Source organism: Rhamphochromis longiceps, linkage group LG20, assembly GCF_057381845.1.
Source record: "Rhamphochromis longiceps isolate RC_006_pf linkage group LG20, R_longiceps_female_GT1.1, whole genome shotgun sequence".
Classification (NCBI taxonomy): domain Eukaryota; kingdom Metazoa; phylum Chordata; class Actinopteri; order Cichliformes; family Cichlidae; genus Rhamphochromis; species Rhamphochromis longiceps.
This window is the reverse complement of record NC_140576.1, coordinates 1338868-1361681: the sequence shown is the minus strand read 5'-3', so window position 1 is coordinate 1361681 and position 22814 is coordinate 1338868. Positions and strand designations below refer to the sequence as shown.

Sequence of the window (22814 nt, the reverse complement as noted above, 5' to 3'; positions counted from 1 at the left end):
TTTTTATTAAGTAGTTTTCTCTCTCTCACTCTCAATCACTCACACACACACACACACACACACACACACACACACACACACACACACACACAGGTCAGAGGTCAAATGTGCCATTATTTTATATCTTTAAATGGTACTTTGTATGCTAAAAATCCAAACCACACAGAGTCACAGTTTCTACGTTATAAGGCTTTTTGTAAGTTTTCGATCAATAAATCAAGCTGACCAGGATATAAGCCAAATTTCAGCAGATGGTTAACACGACATCCCCATGAAGTTTTATCAGAAAGTAATAATCAGAATCAGCATACTAAAACTTGAGATTGACGTGCATGCATGCAAACAGTACTGAAAACATAACCTCTTTGGTGGAGGCAAAAATGAAATATTCCTGTTTCGAAGTTCAAATCAAACGGATTGCAAATATTACAGCTGTCATACATTTGGATGCACTGCATTTCAGATGAAAACCCTCTTTACTGGACTATATCTGATAGTTATAGCTATTCTCAGATTAACAGGCTTTTCTGCATACAAAACACGATAGAATCGTAACAAACACAAACCTTTTCGAGTCCACACATGTAATTGTAAATTTTAACACATTTTGTGCAATTTATGCAATAAATTATCAATTATCTGAAAAGGGCATTGCTTTGTGTAGTCACATGCAGGGCTTTTTCTTCTTTAATAGCTTTTCATGTGGTAGTGCAGATGTTAGTAATAATAATAATAATAAGTGTTGGTCAGTGATAATGAGGAGCATATGAATAAATAAACAAACAGGGTGGTGTTGTGGGGCTAAACTTTGATTTTTTTCAGTAATAATGTTTTATTTAATTGCACCATTTAAAAAAAACACTGCAAAAATAATTGGGAAAGGATAAGAAGGAAGAGTCAATAAAGAGATACCCAGAAGCAAACTTCTAAGATAATGGAAAAACTACAGGGACGGAAAGGGAGTGGGGGGTGGGGGAGTAATAATATGAGCACATGCTCGCTGCATAACCGGATTGTTATGGCGAAGTTTCTGCAGGTAACATTTTCCCACCACGCCCTTCAGTTGCAGTGTGTGTCATGTGCTCGTATTGAATGAATGTGAATGTATTCATGAGGAAAACGGTAACCCACTAAAATAAGCTTCCAAAGTATTTGAGCCAAAAAAGAAAGTGGGAGGGACATTAGTTGAAGTTTTATTTGATAACCTGATCAGGTAAAACTACCATTTGAAAAAAAAAATTGACACCAGGATTTTTTTTTAAAGTGCTGGGGAGTTCTGCGTGAAACCAAAGCCCCCCCACTGCTCGTCCATAAACGAGCAATTAAGTGTCTTCACTGCAAATATAAAATGACCCCTTGTTAACCAAGACTGTGTTTTGCTAGATGACAATCTTAGTTGTCAGGGCCACACCCAGGCTTTGCTTATGCTGTCACTGGTGGGGTGGTTGTCATGGCGACAGGTGAGCTGAGTAATGTCTGGGAGAAAAAACTCAGAAGTGTGTTAGAGACAAGTTGTTCATTACCATGACAAACTTACAGTAACATCCGACTTTGCCACATTTGTCCACCTAGGACAGCATTTACGCATGTGCGGCATTCACTGCATTTTATTATTATCATCAATTATAACAAGAATTGTTTTTGTGTTTTTACTCAAGACACCAATCCCAGAAAAAAAAGAGCACAAAGTAAGCACCGTTCACCGTCTATTTATAGTCTGGCTACGGACAGAAAATGTGTGAAGTTAAAGCTCTATAAACTTACTCATCACTTTCCTATATACACCTTGGAAGGCTGCCAAAGCACACACAGACAGGTGACTGCACTGAACGTCTGCCGTGAGCAATCTGGCGGCTGTGTCCCAGTGCATTGTGGTTTCACTTGTGTCCTTATTGCACCATTACCGTAAGTCCACACAAAGCTTATCAATTGTTAGAAATTCAGCAGTGATAAGGGTGCTTGTTATCAGCACCCATGTGGGCACACTATTGATATGTACAAGACCGATGGGATTCGTCTCCTTCGCAGCCACGAGACTTCAGCCCAACTGAACCTCTGTGAGACATTTTGCACCAACGTGTTGAACAGTTCTATGAAACTCTTACTGCAGCAAGCGGCGGTGCATCGCCTTACTGAGGTTTACCATGTTAGCTTTCACTTGTCTGTACATTAGTCTGTTGGCGTGACTTGGATTTATCGAGTGGATTAACAGACTGGACAGCCCACGCAGGAGGTGTGACTGAATTTCAAATTGACAGCTATACACGTGACTTCAGGTCAGCTCTGGTATTTGAAGACGTGATTTGTCTTATAGATGATGACCCCCCCCCCCCCCATGTTAGTGTTAACTGACAAACTGCAGTAATTAAAACCAGACAATTACATACATCTGCACTTTTGAGCCATGATTATCTGAGACAGCAGTGCTTTGCAATATTTAGGCAATATGACTGCAGCACAGAGGGGTTACGTAAACGTAATTCCAGTGTTATGCAACTATGTGGGAGTGTTGGTTGCAAGTGTAAGTGAAAAAGTTGTGGGACAAAACTGATATGCAAGTGCGTTGAAAAAGCCTGCTATACTTTGGATGCTGTTTAAACATTTGAGCAAAGGGCGCCGTCTAGTAGGGCAAACGACAAACTGCAATCTCTGTGTCAACGCTGTCATGAGCATAGAAGCGACTCAAACTGTGCCTGGTTGTTAAAACACCAGGGACACTGAGGGATATACGAGTGCCTTTCATATAGCAGCCATGCTCTGCATCCGTGAAACTAAGTCAGGCTTTGTCAGCCTGCATGGAAAGGAGGACAAAAAACAAAACAACCCCCAAAAAACACACAAACAGTCCCCGTACTCTCAGACAAACCTTGTAGTATTGCTTATGCTCATATTTCCTTATTTTTGAAAGAAAAAAAGTGTCTTATTAATTCCTACACTACATTTAACAAATGTTTTATGTACCAACAGTGAAAAGCTCCATTCTAATTTAAATTAGGTGCGACCACTTAATTAGGTACACCTGTTCAACTGACCGTTTACCCAGATTACAATTCAGCCAATTAACTGGCAGGAACTCAGAGCAATTAGGCACGTGGACATGATCAACCAGAATATATAAATTAGGAACAGTGGATTAAAAATGATATTTACCATTTGTTATTTTCAGACCCAGGAAGGCTCGTTTCCTCTCATCTGTCTAAACGTTATGATCAAGACACCAACGCGTAACTTTACAGGTACAGCGTATAGCCAGTTTTAATTCACTGAGCAGGCAGGAGTGACGAGGCACAGCCAAACAGTACACGCAATTATAAAATAAAACACTTTTGGCTGACCACACAGTGAGTATTAAAATATGATCTCATGTTTTTAAAAAAAAAGAAAATATAGAGCCAGCTAGCTCTTAGTGTCATGATAGAAAGTCAAATGACAAATTCTCTTCGGCACAGGCAAAGATAATCCTGCACAGAGAGGCCATGACAGTGTAATAGGAAGTAAAAAATGTGAGGTTTACTAAAGAAAGAGAAAAGCCAAATGTACCAATAATCCAACACATTACATAGAATAAAAGAAAAAAGTGTCAGCTGGATAGTCGTTAGTGTTATCAGGCAAAATCTATCCCAGTGCACTGCTGGCGACCTTAATGAGGTCTGTACCATACCATTGTTTGCATATGAAAACAGATAGACCCCGAACACCCGTCCTTTAACATTTTTAGAGTAACACTTTTTTGCTTTGCTGGTGAAATACAAAAAGAAAGAAAAAAAGTTCATCTTTACAAAAATGGACTATTTACCTTAGGTTTGGCTTACAAACAGTACCGTTACAAGCGTAGTGTACGTGTCCTATACATCAGTGCTCCTCAGCTTAAGGCTTTAGAAATCAAAGCACATTCTTATCCCAACTCGCATGGAGGTAGAAGTACTGCAGCAAGCCCACACAGTCAAAGTAAAAATAGTTGCACGTCCACGGAGGTGATTCTGTCGTTAAAAATGCTGCAAAGAGCAAAACGTGAACTTAGTCTGAGACTGTCTGAATTCTTCTGTTGTTTAAAACGACAAGTGAGGCAGTCGAAAACACGTCCTCCACTGGAAACCTTTACAAAGAGAAAGCAAATACTCCTAAAATGATCTCCCTCTTTACACTTTGACACAACATCAAATATAAATACAACATGCTCTTCTTTACATGAGGCTCACTTATACTTTATGCAGTATCCTTGGACCTTCGATTGAGCTGACTGAAGTCCACGATTTCATACTAAACAGGTAACAGAGGCTATTCCAATGTAGACTCATTCAAACTGTACCTCGCAGAGCTACTGCAGTCTGTAAAAGTAATAGTGTTTGTGGCAGGTTACATGAACGATGAATATTTGTTTTCATAGATTATATTCAAACTCATCTCACATCAGTCACACCTGTGATGCAAATGCAAAGACCCACTTGTAGTGCATCACACAGTCTTCCATTGTTGATCAAAGGATTGCATGTTAAACTTGATTCACTTTAAAAGGTTTTTTCAATTTCCAATTAGAAAAAAAAAAGGAGTATCTAATGTATATAAGACCTTTGCGTTTGCCGACTCTTTTGGTTTAAGCAGAGGGATGCTGTTATATGATCATACATCATACATGTTCCAGCAATGGGAAACCATAAACAACAGGCGTGACTACAGTGTGACGGTTGGTCTGTTGAAACACGTGTGTTTAGAATAGAGGAGCAATTCTGAGTGTTCAGCTGGAAATAGTGTTTATGGTGTGAGTATCAAAAAGTCCGTGAAGAGTCTCTGCATGTACACAACATGCTGCTAGTCATTAACTAGTCGATAAACATGGTACTGCGCTCCATGTTCGCTCGTGGACACTTCAAACACAAAGGCGATGCACAGCAGAGTCTCCTGAGTTTCTCTGTTGGACACCACCTAGCAAAGACACAAATAAAGACAAGAAAGGCACTGAGGGGGGAGAAAGTACATTTGTCAATGTGCAGCAAAACCTTTTCAAATTCAGTTCATTACATTAAGAAGGTGCAAAAATACCTTTGTGCACAGTTAGGCCTATAATTTGTTTTTGGGGGGGGTTTTTTGCCTCTGGACACCACCACAGTGGATTTCAAAATAAATAAAATCAATCAATTAATAAATATGTGACCAAACTGCAAGCTTTAATTCAAGGGGTTTTACAGACATTTTGGAATAACCCACTCACACCCATTTTTACATTTTTATCATTATTATTATTATTATTATTATATTTCTATTTCTATATTTAGTTCAAAATGAATTGCACAAATATCTAAGATCTCACCTCATTTATGAATATCTAAGAATTGGTATTAATACTTTGATTAAAATCATTTGCAGTGAATGACTGCCTGAAGCCCAAAACTCATGCACATCACCAAATGCTGTTTACTTGCTGGACATGCTGCACTAGGTTTCAGCTGCTGTTGTTTTGAGAGTCAGTGAAGTTTTTCAGTAGACTTGGTGGAGATCAGGTCAAGATATGTTATGGTTCAGATTATGAGCTGTTAATCTTGGTTCCACCCCGAGAGAGCCAGACTCTCTAAAGCTTTCTGGTCTAATCTGTCATAAGCATGCAGGTAGGTCTGTCAATATTTGGCTGGTACACTCCTTTTTAACAATGTACCAGATTACTGATTTAGCCACTCCCCCCCCCAGTGCAATAAAGGCCTCTCGCACTTACACTGACATGTCTTTAGGCCTCATGTTTAAAAACACAGTGAAAACTAGAAAATACAAATTAATCACTTCTAGGTCTTTAATTTACGATGTAAAAGTGTATCGAGTCATAGAAATAAAACTGAAGTGAAACTGAGCACTTTGAATGGACTCAGTGTCAAATCATGTCTGCTTACTTTGTCATGAAAGGACCATGGCAGTCAGTTGAGGCCTGTTCCTCACCTATTTCATTATTATCATAAAGGTTGACCTCTGATCTTGAGGTCAAGGTCACTGGTGTTGAAACTCCTCTGCCATTTTTAGTAGAGACGACTATATTATGAATGTGTGAATCCTACATCACCTTGTTCTCAAGTTATCATATTCACAAGATTTTCAGCATCGAGCCCAATTTAAAATCCACTATGTCGATGTAAATATGCAAAGCTACAAAAAAAGTGTACAATACAGTAAATGTACAGTTGATTGTAACCCCCTCGTGCCGTTTTCATGAATTCTTAAAGTTCAGTTTAACAATTGTTTTTAAATGATGCCGAAGGATATTCAACTATTCAACTCTACATTTTATCCACATAATAGTTTATAAGAATTATTAACCAAATCTTGCCTCACACTATGAACCAAAGCAGGTTTATAAACAGTGTATGGTTTTGTATTGGTGGTCAGATTACCCACACGCACCTGTAGAATGGTGAAGTTCTCCAGAACACTGTTCATCATGTACTTCTCCGGCAGGTGTTTGAGTTTGTGGATGAAGTTGATCATATATTCACACATGGGTGAGCGATGGATGCGGAACATGTACTTTCCTCCTTCCAGATGTGCATATTCAGTCTGGTTAGGAGAAATCCACATGCGTTATTTGCAGTTAAAACACATGCAGGTGGGGTCTAATGTAAAATATATTTCAGTATGTGTACATATATTCAACAAATAAGAGCCATTATTAAAATGTGTGAATAATTTTCTCACCTCAACCTTTTCCACCACCTGTTTACCAAAGGAGCAGACCTTTGTTGAAACACTGATAGTGATGTTTTCTGTTCCGCTGTACTGGCTGCTCACGCCGTAAAAAGCGCCAGAACCTTCCTCGATGTCACTGCTCAGGTCCGCCTAAAACAAGGAGAATGAGATGGACACAGAATGAGTGCGACAAAAAATAAAGGGGTAGAAGAAAATAAATGAAGACGTCACCACCAAAGAATATAACTGTAGTGTTTAATACTCACACGTTACATGGACCGAGCTAGAAACTATTCAAGAACTTGTGTTTGATTTGCTGAATAATAATAATGCAACTAAAAACACTTGTTTAAGAACAAAAAAGTGAAAAAGTAATTTCCTGCATAATTTCTAGTGTTACACTGGCTTTGCTTCCCCCGTGTGGTGTAGCAGGTTATTACCTCAGACTGCAAAATGAACTCTACAAAAGACCCAATTTTTTGTTTAACAAAGTGAAATTAATCTAGTGTAAACACTTAAGCATGTTAGTGCGCATGTCCTAAACGCCAGCTCAGTTTTTGAGATTAGAACTTGCTGACTTTCTTTGCTAAAATGGTTTAGTGTTGTTGGTTACGTACCCAGAACTTGACAAGAAAGAATGCATTGTGTGGCCCTTTTTCGTAAAGCTCTTTCAGGCCTCCTTTCTTCTCAGAGAACTTGTCGTAAATCTGCCTCACGTCTATGGACTCCAACACTGGGTCACTGTAGCCAGGGTTTGATGGGCCAATGTGCACGAACAGATGTTTATGCTGTAGAAGGGAAGGAGAAATAAGTCCAAGAGGGTAAAAAGAAAGAAAAATTTTTATATTGAGGACTCTTGCTTCAAAAGGTTCTGGCTGTCTGTACCGTCTCTCTGTCTCGTTGAGTCTCCATGAAAGCAGAGTACTCCAGTAGCCGTAGTTTTGCAGAGGCAATGGTTCTGTCTTGCCATACAGGAGCTGCTATAGCTGCAGGTCGAGGGGGTGGCAAGGCCTCATAACCTGTTTAACATTTAAAACTGTGAAACAATTCAAATAACAATATTTATTAAAAAAAAAAAAAAACTGTGCAAATCAAGTTCACACTTACTGATAGGTGCAGGGACGGGGGCTGGGAGTGTAGTGTACGGCGGCTGTGCAAAGGGCTTGATGCTGTAAAAACGAAACAGAAGAAATAACCCCAAAAATGAGTAAATGTACCTGCTTACGCAAGAAAGTTTGATTTTCAAGACAGAAAACCAAGGTATGTGCCAGCTATACTTACTCCTGAGAATGCCCAGGCTGTCCTGGCATAGGGCTGGGCCAAAACTACACAAAGAAGAAACAGACTGAGTAAAACGATTTGCTCACGTTTACCCCGAAAAGTAGAAAACAACAGATGTGTTTGTGTTAGCGTCTCACTCTGACTGGTGGAGGAAAGGGAGTCTGGGGTTTCATTACACTCGCAGAGACGATCTGAGCTGATGAGAGATTGGCCACCGTCTGCAGCGCCTTGTCCTTCGAGACCTGGTCCTGAATGACAAAGACAAAGTAAAACACAATGACAAAACTCTGAAACGTCACAATAAAATGCAGGTTATCATTCCAAGATCAGCCAACTCCAAAGGCCACTTTAGACAGCAAGCCAGCCAACATGTAGTGTACATAAGCATGATGCAGCAACTATATGGAAAAATAGCGCAGAAAGCAAAGCGCACATGAGGGGGAGCCGAAGCAGGAGGCAAACCAAGTAAAAAGAGCTAACCGTCACCAGTATTTCACTAAAGCCACTAAAACGAAAGAGCAACAAGCAGGGTTTTTTTTTTTTTTTTTTGAGTTTGGCAATAAAACTGCAACTGTGGACTAGCAGCAATGTGATGCCAACCACACAACACAGAAGCCTGAAGCAGAAAACTGTAGTTGCATAACCGAAACTTACCAAGTTCATGGCCTATGGCAAAAAAGACATTTTATTAATTAACTTCAGTACATTCAAAGTAAAAGCAGATCACAAAATCATTGTTAGGAATATGCCTTGTTCATACTTCAGAAAACATTTAGATACATTCACTTTTTGCATGTTTATGTCTGAATAAAAGTTTTTTATTTTCTAAATAGAATAGAATAGAATAAAGCTTTATTATTCCACGAATGAGAAGTTTGGCTGTTACGCAGTTCTTATGGCAAGTGGAATATAAAATATAGAAGCCAGACACAAAGTGGTCTTATATAAATAAGCAACTGAAGTTCGCATATAGAGATAACAATGTACAGAAATATGTATAATAATTGTACAGAGATATGTACGTGTGTGTGTGTGTGTGTGTGGGGGGGGTGTCCTTCGCTCCTTCCTACACTGTGGGTGTAAAAGTCTCCTGCTGAACGAGCTGCTCAGTGCTCGCAGTGTCATGCAGGGGGTGGGAGGTGTTGTCCATGATGATGTTAGCTTAGACAACATGCTCTCCTCCCCAACCTGCTCGATGGACTTCAGCAGACAGTCCAGGACAGAGCTGGTCCTCCTGACCAGTTTGTTAAGTCTCCCCCTGTCCCTCTCTGCCGTTCCACCAGTCTAGCAGACCACAGCTTAAAAGATAGCAGATGCTAGAAGTGTTCCTAGAAGCATATCCTGGAGTTTTCTCTTTAACTACGGAAGTAAGTATTTCTTCGATAGAACCCAAAGCTAACTAATCGGTGTTCAGTTAGTTAACTGCAGAGAGGAGTACCATCTCAACAAGACTCAATCACTGATCCCATATGGAAAAGAAATAGTAAAAACGTATATGTGATTACTCATGAAAGTGGCCACTTTCTCATTACTTTCATACATTGTTTTGGATACTTACTAAAACATACAAGTTTCATTATATAATTTTTCAAGGGATCTTATATCTGTTTTCACTCTTATATGCTTTTCATACAAGTTTCACACAAGACAGATACAAACTTTATAAGATTTATATATATCTTTTCCATATGGGATCAAATGATTCATGATTAGTCTGGGAGTAGTGCTGGTGGCACCATCAAAGTCTCAGCTAATGCCAGCGGATGACCCAGAAAGAATAAACTGCACAATCCATGTGAGCATGGCCAACAATCAAAAGTGACTGATGTCCACAAAGAACTTAATTTATAGTCCAAATGCTTTGACATACTTATTTCAACTATTTCTTTAAATAAATTTGTCAGAAAATAAACAGATGTGCGCATACATGAATAATAAATTAAATAAATAAATAAAATCAAAAACCTAAAAACACAATTTTCACTTTGGTGTCGTGAGTTAATGAATTTAGGTTCATTTTTCAAGTTAGAATGAAATTTTCATGGGTGAAAAAGGTGAAATCAGCTGTAACTGTAGTCAAAAGCACTGCCTTATACTGAAAGAGCAGGATATGTCCTACTGATCTGTTCCATCATAAAACTGAGTCCTTTGTTTATATCTGGAGATTATAAAGGTTACTCTCCACATGTGTACAGGAGAGCAGGTGGTTCAACAGATTTGGTGTAAAATGACGGTTTGTTTTGTGTAGAACAGAGAATGGTAAAACCACAAGAAAGAAATAGAGAGAAAAGATAAAAAGAAATGTAGGAAATGTTCAAGAGCAAGAATCTAAAGAAAGAGAAAAATCAACGGAGAAAACTTTTGAAATTCCTCAAATGGCCACATTAAAGACACCTTGCATGTTTACTGATATGGGGGCATGCATGTAGGTTACATGCCGCTAGCATTGTAAACTAAGTGGTCAACAAAAGCCAGCAACCTAATCTCATGCAATTATTTGTCTAAGGCCACAAACTTGATCCAAGTGAAATGACCAACGTACCAGCCATGCATAAAAATGATGCCAAACATATATAAACACTCAAGAAAACAAACTTGTGCACTGTGCAATGCTAGACAATACAAGCAAAATAAATAAATAAATGTCTGTGCCCTACTGACTATATTCCAATCATGCAGCAAAGTCCTTCTATACTGGATTTAACTTTGGTCCATCAAAGTTTTCTACTGGTCTCGACAAAAAGGCTCCATGAAGGTTATATTGATCGTCTGCAATTTGATTAGCAGTTGCAGTTCCCTGGAGACTCGTATGGCCGATGTTAAGAACTAAGAGCAAGGCACCAGTTTTAAGGGCACGAGTCTCATCAATATGGTTGGAAAATACAGTTAAATATAGTTGTAGTTTTAAGGTGGTGGGAGTCGGCTTTGACAGTAAAGATTCCCCCAATACAGGTAGTACCCCAGCAGAAAAATCTGCGTCTAAGATTGGGTCAAGTTACATCTGAGCATGCAAAGCGAAGCGGCTAGCATTGCAAAGTCAGTGAGCATGTATACCTTCAGCTTAGACTGAATCTCGCGAGACTTTCTCTTGGCCAAGACTTGCAGGTGACTAGAGACCTGAGGAAAGACAGGATGAAGGAAAAGGAAAGAGAAAAGAAGAAGGCTGTGACTACAGAGAGGAGTAGAGTATAGTCAGTGAGAACCCACCTTGATGCTTGCCTGGTATTCTCGTACCCTCTTACGTGCCAAAACCTGAATATGACTAGACACCTGTGGACCCAGGGTTACCCCCGTGAAAACACACATTTACACAATGATTTCATCATTTTAAACAGACACAGTCCATAAATATTCATTTAAACAAGGTGGAACAAGTTACAATGTTACATAAAACAGATCAGTGTCGTAGTCGACACAAATATCTGTGCGTACCTGTTTGCGTGTGCGTGTCTTCCCCGTTCGCAGCTTGATATAGCGAGCTATCAGCTCATTTCGACCTGACATGACATAGAAACTGATAAAATTAGAATGACTAAAAAACAAACACGTTATACAATTGTTAAGTTATTCTTAAACTGCACTGTTTGGGCAGATATAGCTCACACCTTATGAGCAGACTTAGCATGGGCATATTCAAATGTCTCCCTGTAACAGTCACTCTCTAGTATTTACATTACTAGTATGTGGCCAAGCTGCAGTATTGTTTGGGCTGTTTGTGCTGCTGACAAACTGATTTGCATAATGACATTGAGAAAAGTAAGAAAACAGGAGTGGTAAAAAAATTACAAGGTAAATGTGGGAGTGACATGACTATTGATATACAATAAAATGTATTTAAATCTTTCAATGATCAAGGAACCATATCAACTTAATCTAAAAAACAGCATCAATTCACTCATCAGTTCTACTATATCAAATGTTATTTGAGGCTGTTAGGTGGTTGCTAAGCAACAAGATGACTATATATTGCACGTGTCTAGCTTTGTGTATATAAATAAATGAAAATGATCCCAAGCTTGCTTTAATGGTGTCGCAGGTGCAGAAATGCAACAAATGGGTCGTTTTAGCCCACGTGTAGGTGGTTGCTAGGCAACGTGAGGGCATCACTACTGTGTGCCAGCTCAGCTCCCATTATGTAGAAGGGTTTTGTGGTCAGATAGGTAGACAGAGCTTTCATGTATTATAGTAAGATTGCAAGTAGCTCCAGGCAGTAGCTCCCTCTGCTGCTTGAGCCACGTAGGACCCTGTAACTTTTTATGATGCTGCAAAAACAGACAGAATCACAGCTCCAAAACTGAACTGTGCGATTTTCTGAGGAGGAATGTCCTAGTAATCAAAAGAAATTTACAATAACAAAACTAAATGGCTGCATTTTTTAAAGCCAAAGTTAATTATGACTGTTGTGGTTGATGTATGACAAAGGCAATGTAAAGCAAATAAGTTTTTTAAAAAAGGACCATCGTTCCTACATATGTCTGTACATATTAAAGTTGTTAAATTGCACCACTTGTTGCATCCCATTTGTTCACTGAAACAAATATGAATCTAAAAGACAGGCGGACATGGGTGAACACTCCACATTAAGCTAAACTTCATTTGCCTTGAATCTGAAGCCAAATGTGGTTGTGGTCTAGTAGTTTGTGTCTCACAACGTAAAATACAATAAGCACAATCGTAACACAAATGGCTGGACCGAGAGTCCTTATTGTTTGAGTTTAGTGGTCACAGTGACATTCAAATTTATGTTTAGACTGTCCCGAACTTACTGGTCAAGTTCTAAAATGAAGCCGTGCATACTTTTGAATCCACTGTCTGTATCTGCAAGCATAAAATAAAACCTCAATGTGATGCCACTTATGGTGAAATGTTTTAAGTGTGAAAGTGTGTGTCTCCAAGGTAGTGAGATTCTTATAAATCCCCATAAAGACTTGTCAAGTTCTCCTATTCTCAGGCTGTAAGACATTTCTATTAAGAATAGCATGTATTAATTTTTAGTCAGGTTTGCGTTTGCTTGCTGGCAGACATTCAAAAGCGATGAAGAAATGGTGGGAATGGAGAGAAAAGCAGAGGAGAGGTCATGATATTGTTAACAGACTTCCAAAATGTGGTCAGCACAGACTGCCTGGTCAGCTCTTTCCTTCTCCCTCTTCTCAGTTCCAACCCACACCCGATGATCTGCTCGTCGCTTGTAACTTCTAAGTAACCCATTATACAGCACGCCGCAAGCGGTTAAATATAAAGGTGACCAGACTGATCCCACAGCTGTAATCATTTAGCACACATGCACACTTACTAACATCATCATCATCATCATCATCATCCTTTTTTCTGGAAAAGGCTGTGACGCTGTAGGGATTTCAGATGAGTCACATCAGCACTGTTAAGTTACCAGAGCACAGAATTTCCCAAAATCAACAGAAGGGGCTGACTCAGACACAGCAGTCTGCTCCAATTCCCAAAACAGGACACATGCACTACCCTGCAGCCTGCCACTACTCCACATAAGGGTAAAAGCTCTTTCTTTAGATGTCAGATCTATTTTGCTATAATATAAGGCAAGATAAGCTACAACTATAAATATGTAATATAACCGAGCCACAAGGTGAGGGCACAAACCAGTGTACTCATAGTGGGCCGTCCCAAGTCCTGATAAATGTGACGGTTGCATCAGGAAGGGCACCTGGAATATAATCTTTGCCTAATCAAACATGCGGATCATCAAGAATGTAATTTCCATACTTGATTGGAAAGGGCCTGGGTGAACAACAACAGGCCCTGGTACTGTTAGCTAAGTGGGTGCCAGTGGAAACTGTGGTACTGTTGGCCGAAGACAAAGAAAGAAGAGAGGGGGAAGGCGTGTTTGAAGGCAGCAAGAAAGACGGAAAGGCAGGAGTGAGGAGGTTTGAGGAGGAATTTAAATGCAGGAACTATGACGGGTAAAGGGAGAGAACTGGCCGACATGATGGATACGATAATACGTGCAAGAGACCAGATGGAGGGGAAGGAAGACCAGAAGAAACAGAGGTTGATTCCAGCTGTTCTACCATGGTGTAGATAGGAAGTGAAATGAAGTAGGAAAGAAATTTCAAGTAAAAGTATGTGAAGAGTGTTGTTGAGGTGGAGAGAGTCAGAAATTTAAACTGATCAAGCTGAAGGCGTGGTGTTGAGTTTAATCTCACAGGCTGGCTGTCCGTTAAAAGAGCACAAGGAATTCTGAAGTAGACTGAATAAAGTGATACAGAGTATTACCAGAAGGGAACAGAGAAATGATGAAAAGGAGACTCCATGGTGAAACGAGGACATGCAACAAAGTATTCAAAGAAAGCAAAGAAAAAGTCAAAGGGGAGTGGTTGGATAGATGAAGAAAGCAGGAGTATTGGAAGGCTAGTCATCCAGCAAAGAAAGAGGTGGTAAAAGCAAAGGAAAAGGTTTATAGTGAGTTGTATGTAAGACTAGAAACTAAGGAAGGAGAACAGGACTTGTTCTGAGTGGCTTTTGGGCTGGAAAGGATGTGCAGCATGCTAGGATGATTAAGGATAGAGATGAAAATAAGATGCAATGAAAAAACCCCCACAGCTGAATCATGTTGAGTCTTGATGTTGCACAGTTGGGTACTAGAGGGTACAAGGCAACTTTGGGCATCGCAGGTTTGGTACACTAAAAAGGTAACAATCTGATCGGAGTAGAGTCAGGCAGAGCGTAAACAAGTAATCCACAACTTGTGACAATAAAACAATTTATTTTTTAACTACACTGCCATAATGTCTTAGTAAGGACTGATTAATCACTACACACAGCAGATGTTAGAAAAAGTTTTTTACATGACTGAAATAAAAGGATAAATACGTGGATTTTAAAAACACCAAATATGCATATATCAATCTTTAAAAACAACCCTAAAGTAAAAGCCAAGATATTTGTCACCGTGTGCTGAAAATGTTTTTCAAAGTCTAATAACGATGGATATAGGTGTGGTGTGATTTAAACGCAGTAGATGCCAAAGTTAGTATATTATTTTTCATCTGCATTACTTATTAAATCATTAGAGTATTTATCCAGCACCCATCTAACTGCCAAATGATTATGAAGAGATAGATGATGAAGAAGCTGAGTGTTAAGTTTCAACAAACTAAAATATCAATCCAATATTAAAACATCATTACTGACACACGCGCGCACACACGCACGCTGCATTATCTGTGTCACCGAGTCTGCTGATCATCCCTATTTAGAAATACTTGCTTGGTACTATAATCCAGGGTGACATCATGGTAGTAACATATGACTGCCACCAAAGACAGCACGCAGGCTGGATCAATTACGACTGGCCTAGTTTAGCTCAAGAAGGATAATTAAAGCAAACACCCACTGAGATTCGCGTTACTATGAAATCAGTATATAATTTTAATGCTGTGTTCATAACAGTTTAATAGTTAATTCACACTTGTGCCGATAAGCTAAATGATCACTGCGTAGTTTTAATTCCTTTACACTAGTGTGAGTGTTTATGCACACAAACCACTTTAAGGCATGAGATGTATTTTCATTTAGCAATATTGGGTGATGTTGGAACACCTGTCCACATCTGACTATAGGTGAAAAATAGCTGATAAATCTCCGTGGTTTTCATTTTATATCCTCTAAACTGGTTTATCATTTATATTAAACAATATCTTAACATAAAAAGTCACATCCAATTATGCAAAAGTTGAAATGGATACTTAGTAGCTCACAGTATTAAGAAGCACCGATGCAAGGTTGGGTGTTGTACAGCTAATATTACGCTCAGTCTCAGTGTTGCTTTTTAGTAAGTGTAAGCATACATCAACAGGACAATCCTCGTTAAAGGAGAGGGAAGCAGGGAAGGTCAACCAACACACTGAGCCCCACGCTTCCACAAAAGGAGAAAATGCCACAATGCTGAAACAAACTTTCCCTTTCTGTCACCTGGTATCATATATCCCGCTCCCCTCACTGCTGAACACCCTTACAAATGCACAAATGCTTCACAGTCTGATTCAGAGTGCAAACACTCAACTCCCCCCTTCAAAAAAAAGAAAAAAGGATCACAAGGGTTTCATAAGGTAAGAAAAAAGCCAAAATAAAGAGCTCTTTTCACAGGCAGCATCTTAAACCAATCCTAATAAAAAACAAACACATGAAACGTTGCTTGTGTGCATTTAGAACAAATCTGTTCCTGGTGTTTCACAGACCATTTATGCAGAACAACAGAAGTTATTCAGAAGTTAACTACAAGTTGACATGAGAAGTCAACATGCTCCTTCCTTTAACCTTATCACTGCAGATTGTCCTCTGAAACAAAAAACTACGTAGCCTGTTGAAAATACCTGCGAGCTGATCACCTACGCATAAAGCAAGGTGATTCTGCACAGGGGTCAAAAACCAACTCTGTCCCAAAGTGCAGGCAGTTGATTAAAATTTGTTTTTTTTGGTGTGGTTCTTCTAAGAACTAAAATTCTGGAATAAAGTGTTCATACATGTAAAGCCTTTATTATTATCATTTTTATTTATTCCAAAATGGTTGGGTCAAGCAAAGGGTGCCAACAGATAACAAACATGTCATACTGGCTGCTACAGTCATTGCTTTATGTTTATTGACTCTATTAAATTTAAATATCTGCAATTTTACACAGTCATCGAAAGAAAATTATTTAAACCCAAAAAGGAAACCGACAAATTAAAGTCAAATCCTTTACAAACAAGTCAGTTATATATTACAGCTTCTTTGAATATGTTTTGTTTGAGCTTTCATTTCAATATCGAAGAAGAAACTAGAGGGGAAAGGGATAGAAAGTTGCTGCTCCTCACCATACATCTTCCCCTCATCTGACAGTATGATCTTCCTCCTTCCACAAGGAGGGTAGATGGCCAGAGCTTCCTGAAAGCTCTGCTCAATGTCTGGGCTCCACACCCCTTCAGGATCCCCGTCCAATCCGCGGTCCGCCCCGTCTCCCAGTCCCTCTCCATTGGGACTGGCACCCTCCTCCTGCGCCCCATCAGGGCTGCCACGGCAACTCCACTCCGACGCAATGATGACGGCTCCAGCTACAACACACCTACAACACACGAAACAAGATAAATGTGGAACAGATCCGCTAAACTGGATCTGACACGTTAGTGTTACAGTGTTATGCTTTTTGGGGGGCGTGGTGGCTGTAAGAAGGTTTCTCCATTTTGTCTGTCTGCCCTCCTCACAAATGAAGAGGCCAGAGAGCAATAGAGAGAAGTGCACACTTTCACTTTTATACTATTCACACAATTACACTCAGCTTGAATTTAAAATTTAAACCAATAGGCAGAAATACAGGCAACTGAGGAAAAGCCCTTATCCAGGACTAACAAAAATATACAAATACTTGTTACAAAACTTACCCTGAACCCTGGTTTTAACATGTTTCCTTCCATGTTGAAGCCAAAACATGATTAGGAAACAGATTTGTTGTTGTCACAGCTACACTGCACTGCAAGCAGCAAGATTTTGAGAAACGGATGCAGCCGTTTTCTGTCCTATACAAAAAAACTGTAAACTGTGCACAGCTAATTCATTTTTGCAGTTAAGGACATTTTAAGCGTCACGTCGGTTCTTATAGAGTGCTTTTTCTTCTGTACCTGAGCACCTGAAGTGCTTCATGCAAGTTGCCTCATTCACCCATTCAAGCCTAGAGTGAGCTAAGAAAACACCCTCCAGACAGTTACACCACGAATTGTTACGAGGCAGGGTGGACCCGTGCTTTCATGTTGTTTACGTGAGTCTGTGTGAACTTTAGCCTTGCTTTCCTGTTCTTAGCTAATAGAAACACTCAAAGTGGTATTGTAGGCCCACTTCTTTAAGGTTCAATGTGCTGCATGTTCAGAGATGATGTTCTGCAAACCTTGGCTGTAACAAGTGGTTATTTGAGTTCCTGTTACCTTCTTATCAGCTCAAAGCAGTCTGACCATTCTCATCTGGCCTCTGACATCAACAAGGCATTTTCCCTTTATCTGACAATAATCTGCAGTTTCTGAAATCCTCAGACAAGCCTGTCTGTTCACAGTCACTTTAATCATCTTTCATCCCCATTTTGATACTTGCTTTGAACATTTCTACTTGCCTAAATGCATTACTGCCATGCGCTTGCCTGATTAGATAGCTCCGTTACTGAGCAGTTGAACAAACCTAAGTGTAGTCGCCATGCATGTACATTATTTTGTAATGCCAAACGTGGACAACCTAAGCAGTTAAAAGCACAGAACATCTTTAGACTGTAGTATGCAGCCTAGAGAAGGGGAACGAGGTTTCCACAACAAGTAAAACATGACGTTTTGACACTTTTCCCATATTAAAATGTAGTACAGGTTTAAGAGCTTATTTCCTTACTCTTAATCCCTTCATGTGAACAGAAAACCCCCCAAAACTTAAGTTAGATCAGCAGTGTATAAAGCATTTTGCTAAAAAAAGAAATTGTTTCATTGTTTTTAAACTTGTTATTTTTAACACAGGGAATCTGAGGCACACTGACAGCTCAAGAAAATTAAACCACACACCTTGTTTTGTTAATCCACATCACTGACATCATGATGGATGGACGAGACTGAGATCAACTTTGCGGCTGTTGAGAATAGCGACAGATTTCTCCGACTACAAGTGTCTACACACCAAGAGCGAGATCAGATTCACTTTGAGCTGTTTACAGCGTCCATGGGTACGGTGTGTATTAATAGTTCTGGCACCCGTGGTCAAAGACCTAACAAGTGACAAGCTAAAATATTAAGGGTTTATAAATGTTTAAAGACACTATCCAGGGTCAAGAAGGACACTACCAGGATGTGTCACTATTAAGATGAGATCACAAGATGTAATACATTAAATATTTAACTGACTGCGCTTAGTGAAGATGAGACCAGCTATTCCTTTTTCTTAGCTGTTCATTACACAGAAACTAGCCTAAAAGGCAACACAAACTTTAGAAGACTCCAACCTTGGCTGTGTAGGCCACATAAGGAAATTACACATTCTTTTGTTATTGTTGAAGGTGCTCCAAGTCTCTTCAAACACAGACACACATATGCGACATGAATGTTGCCTGGTGTGTAATGTTTTCCAGAGTGTGGTTAATATGGTCCCTGCCACAGAGGAACCACAGAGGATCAGTGTGGTCGCTGAGCTTCCCCTGCTGTGGTGGGTTTATTCTGCACACTGTGTGCAGGGCCTTCCCGGTTTCAATCACTACTGACTGGACTGAGCTGTTGCCATAGAGATCAGAAAGGCCTAGCGGGGTGGTCAGGCAAGCACAAAGTCTAAAAGAACATTTTGATATTCGAGGGAGGTGGGATGCGATTGTCCTGAAAGCTCTACTGTGGGACGTCTGCAACTGGGAAGGTGTTTCTTTGTCCTGACTGGAACAAACTCATCATGATGTCATATTGCTTTTCATGTTCACAGACAAAAAGATTATAATGACCACAACAAGAGTAGCTTTGCATGAGTCATGATTTGAAAAACAATTGTTATTTATCTTAAAATGAGCCTTAGTGAAGCCCCTCAGTGCATCCCCTCGTCATGTCTAAAGCAGGCCCTTCTACCTCCACCTTCTCCTCCTTTAGGTCACCCTCCATTTAAGCCAACTTTCTTCTGATTGGCCTTTCCATCCAAACAGAAGGTGGGAGGGGCTTCCATGCTCTAAGCTAGTTGTGCCCTTGAGATGACCACATTAGAGATATCCCCTCTCCCTGACAGGAATCAAAGTGTGTGTGTGTGTGTGTGTGTGTGTGTGTGTGTGTGTGTGTGTGTGTGTGTGTGTGTGTGTGTGTGTGTGTGTGTGTGTGTGTGTGTGTGTGTGTAACAAAGCATATAGAACAGTCTAAAGCCCGAGCTTCTGGTTGATTAGGATTAATAAGACAGAAGGAAGGAAGTTTCCTATATTCTTCAGTGGGATTTAGGTTACATACATTTCAGGTCAGCTAACTGTATAGTAAGTAGAGCCTGACCAATATAAGATATCAGCACGAGCAGGACAGGAACATGACATCAGCATGATATCAACATGACATATGGTGTCATCATGGTTTGTCCATGTGAATGACTTGACTCTAGTATTGAAAATACTGTCAGCATATGTGGCATACTAGACAGCTAAGCAAATGGTGTTGCCTAGTAAAGTGTCTATACCACTAAACTGCTAAAACTAAATAAATAAATTAAATCGAACTACTTTAATACATAACTACTAAGATACATTTCTGGAATGTCAAAAAATATTACTCATCATTTTCACGTTTTTCATCAGTGGAAGATACTGTAGGCAGATGTGAGGCTACCAGGCAACACACATTTAAATATACATTTTAAAAAACAGACACTCTGTATATACAAAGTTATAAGCAGCACACACATGTAATAATCTGAAACGGAGATTTTTCACACAGGAAGTCTAAATGTGTTAACATGAAGTATGACCTTAGTTGGTGTAATGACAAAAATTATGTTTATGACAATTTACTCTAACGTTAACTTAGTTTATGCATTTGATTAAGGGGGGGCGTCAATCATCTAATACCCTTTTCTTTAGCATGGTGGGGAGCTCACAGACGGTTTAACAAATCCCAGGGGGAAACTTGGCTTAAATAATCAAACCTAGTGCTGATGTAACACATACACCACAATCACAGACTTGCATTACCAGCACTGGGAGCATTGCTGTGCAGTTTGGTTAGGAGTTCTGAAATCTGATGAGCTGTCATGGCCACAGATTTGTCAAGAGCAGTGGTGATGCAAAGTTAGGATACTGGCCACAGAGCACATATGTTGCTGGCTCTGCCTGTTTCAATATAGCACCCGTGGTCAAAAGGTCAGGTGTTTTAGTGCAACGAGGAGGCCAGTACAGCATTGAGCTAAATAAAGCTATGAGATCAGCGAACACCGAAAAGTCATGCACATTAGGGGCTGTCTACTGCTCCCAGTGGAGCACCGTCGACATTATGAACAACCAAAACTTCACAGATTTCTATGAACTCTTTGCACACTGACTACTACAGTACCGAGAGGCTTTATGGATATAGACAGTAAACCGATCGACTCTTTTAAACACTCGGATAACCTTAACATGGTCACATCTTACACAATTTTAACAAAGCAATCAGATCACACACATATGCTGTAAATTCTCCCATGGCCTTTCCTTTGAAACTCCTACGACTCTTAGTTTCACATGTTGATACAACTTTCACAGCAGCAAGAAATGAGTCCCATCTGCGAGCATGCAGAGGGAAAATGAAATCACGGTGAACGCTTGGAAGCGGTTTAGCCGAGTGTGAGTTGGCAAAATATCCCTTTGATCCCCAAAGCGGAAAAACTTCCAACTAACTGTCCATAAAAGTTCCTAAAAACCGCACACAAGCACTTCCAGTGGTAGTCATTGTATGCTATCGACCAGTTATTTTCTGTTTTTCAGTGGATATATAACCAGCAAGCCACCGCTAACACACTCGAACTGACATGCTAGTTGGCTAGCTTGGGAGCTAATAATACTGCAATAAACTGCAAACTAAGTCTGAGAGACGCATTAAACTAGCCGAATACAGAACGAATGCTTGAGTAAATATTAGAGGAATTCCCTGCTAAACACGTGAGTCCCTGAATCACTACAGGCACAGCGGGAAAATGCGAAATATGTCAAATATCCCAAAACTTCCAGCACACTCGAAGCGAAGCAGCTGCTGCAGCATGAAAAGTTGCTACACACAACAAAGAACTATATGAGAGCACACTCACCTCACAACGGCTCTCCTGCCCCGCTCCTACAGGCACACGCTTTTTGTTGTGTGCCCCTTTTTTCTGTAGAAAAGTAGCCTCGTGATTCGGGAGTATTTCCAGGGCAAAACAGCTGCGTTTGACAGAAAAAGGCGGAATGCAAAGTATGAGTTTGGTATGAAATCAACGCGCGGAGGAAAACGCACGGAGGCAGAGGCGTGGCGTCGAAACGCACACACGCAAAAGTTTTGTGGGTCCCAAGGCAAACTCCTCCCCGGACATCAGACTCCTGGTGGGATAGCTGGGAGATATGAGGAAGGTGGTAGTCGTAATGCCACTTTTTTGTCTAGGAAAAATCACTACATATCGCGTGCCATCGGGGTGGATGGTTAGGTCCCTGGATAATGCACCTCCTGTCTACACGGACCTCATACTTTGGTTACTGCAGGAGAAATACTACTGTTAATATATAAAGCTCCATTCAGGATTCATTCTGAATATGAGAACACGCATTATTTGCACGTTTGCTTTAACTTTTGAATATCATTAATTACAGTTCTGTCTGTCTATCAGTGTTCTGTAGTTGTGGTACTATATACCCAGCAGTGAAGCTTTAACAGGCCCTAAGCCAAGATGTTTCAGGGCCCTGAGAGTGGTAGGCGGGGAAAAAAATCATTTCTTTTGCTAACTTGTTATCAGAGATGGTGGTGGTGGAGGGGGGGGGGGGCTAGACTGTGCCCCACCTGACATTGGAGAAAAGACAGTGTGGGCACCCCGACAAGGTCAGCAGTCAATCACATGGCCAGTACAGAGAGACAGAGCATGGCCGCTAAATCTGCACCTATGGTTTGTTCAGAATAATCAACAAACCATCGGTGCAACAACAAAAATGTCTTTGAAGGAAACCCAGGGTTCAGCTGGCCAAGAGGTTCAACATTGTTGCCCTTTTGTTTTGAGGAAACGGTTTATCACTGTGTTGTTACTTAGTCAGAATGATGAAAAGATGCAAAGTAATGTAGGGGAGACCGGGGATAGTTGTTACGTGGGTCAGTTGTAACACTTCCAATTTCTCCAATCAGGGCTAAGTTTCAAATGATGTGACTCATCCTGTGCATGC

General features: G+C 40.1%; 1 protein-coding gene across 9 annotated transcripts; it reads right to left on the bottom strand.

Annotated features, from left to right (window-relative positions):
* Positions 1-2323: 2323 nt before the first annotated feature.
* On the bottom strand, positions 2324-21943 carry tead3a (TEA domain family member 3 a). 9 transcript variants are annotated; one of them, XM_085394793.1, is made up of 13 exons: positions 21719-21943; positions 16777-17024; positions 11380-11444; positions 11155-11217; positions 8602-8613; positions 8085-8195; positions 7948-7991; positions 7774-7835; positions 7552-7685; positions 7284-7454; positions 6676-6816; positions 6385-6537; positions 2324-4923 (listed from the first exon to the last, which is right to left on the bottom strand). In XM_085394793.1, the coding sequence occupies exons 2-13, from the start codon at positions 16781-16783 to the stop codon at positions 4810-4812; spliced, it is 1077 nt and encodes a 358-aa protein (XP_085250919.1). In that variant the 5' UTR covers positions 16784-17024; positions 21719-21943; the 3' UTR covers positions 2324-4809. The 9 variants fall into 9 exon arrangements, with proteins under 9 accessions (XP_085250919.1, XP_085250920.1, XP_085250923.1 ...); XM_085394794.1 differs by lacking the exon at positions 11155-11217 and adding an exon at positions 11002-11064; XM_085394797.1 differs by lacking the exons at positions 8602-8613; positions 11155-11217 and adding an exon at positions 11002-11064.
* Between the last annotated feature and the right edge of the window lie 871 nt (positions 21944-22814).

Bases quoted from the DNA above. Each gene is read 5' to 3' on its own strand.
- tead3a (XM_085394800.1), bottom strand. From the start codon at position 11,451: ATGTCAGGTCGAAATGAGCTGATAGCTCGCTATATCAAGCTGCGAACG. The intron at 7,686-7,773 runs GTAAGTGTGAAC...AATGTTAAACAG, and splicing joins CCCCGTCCCTGCACCTATCA to GTTATGAGGCCTTGCCACCC. The intron at 6,817-7,283 runs GTACGTAACCAA...TCCTTGTTTTAG, and splicing joins TCTTTCTTGTCAAGTTCTGG to GCGGACCTGAGCAGTGACAT.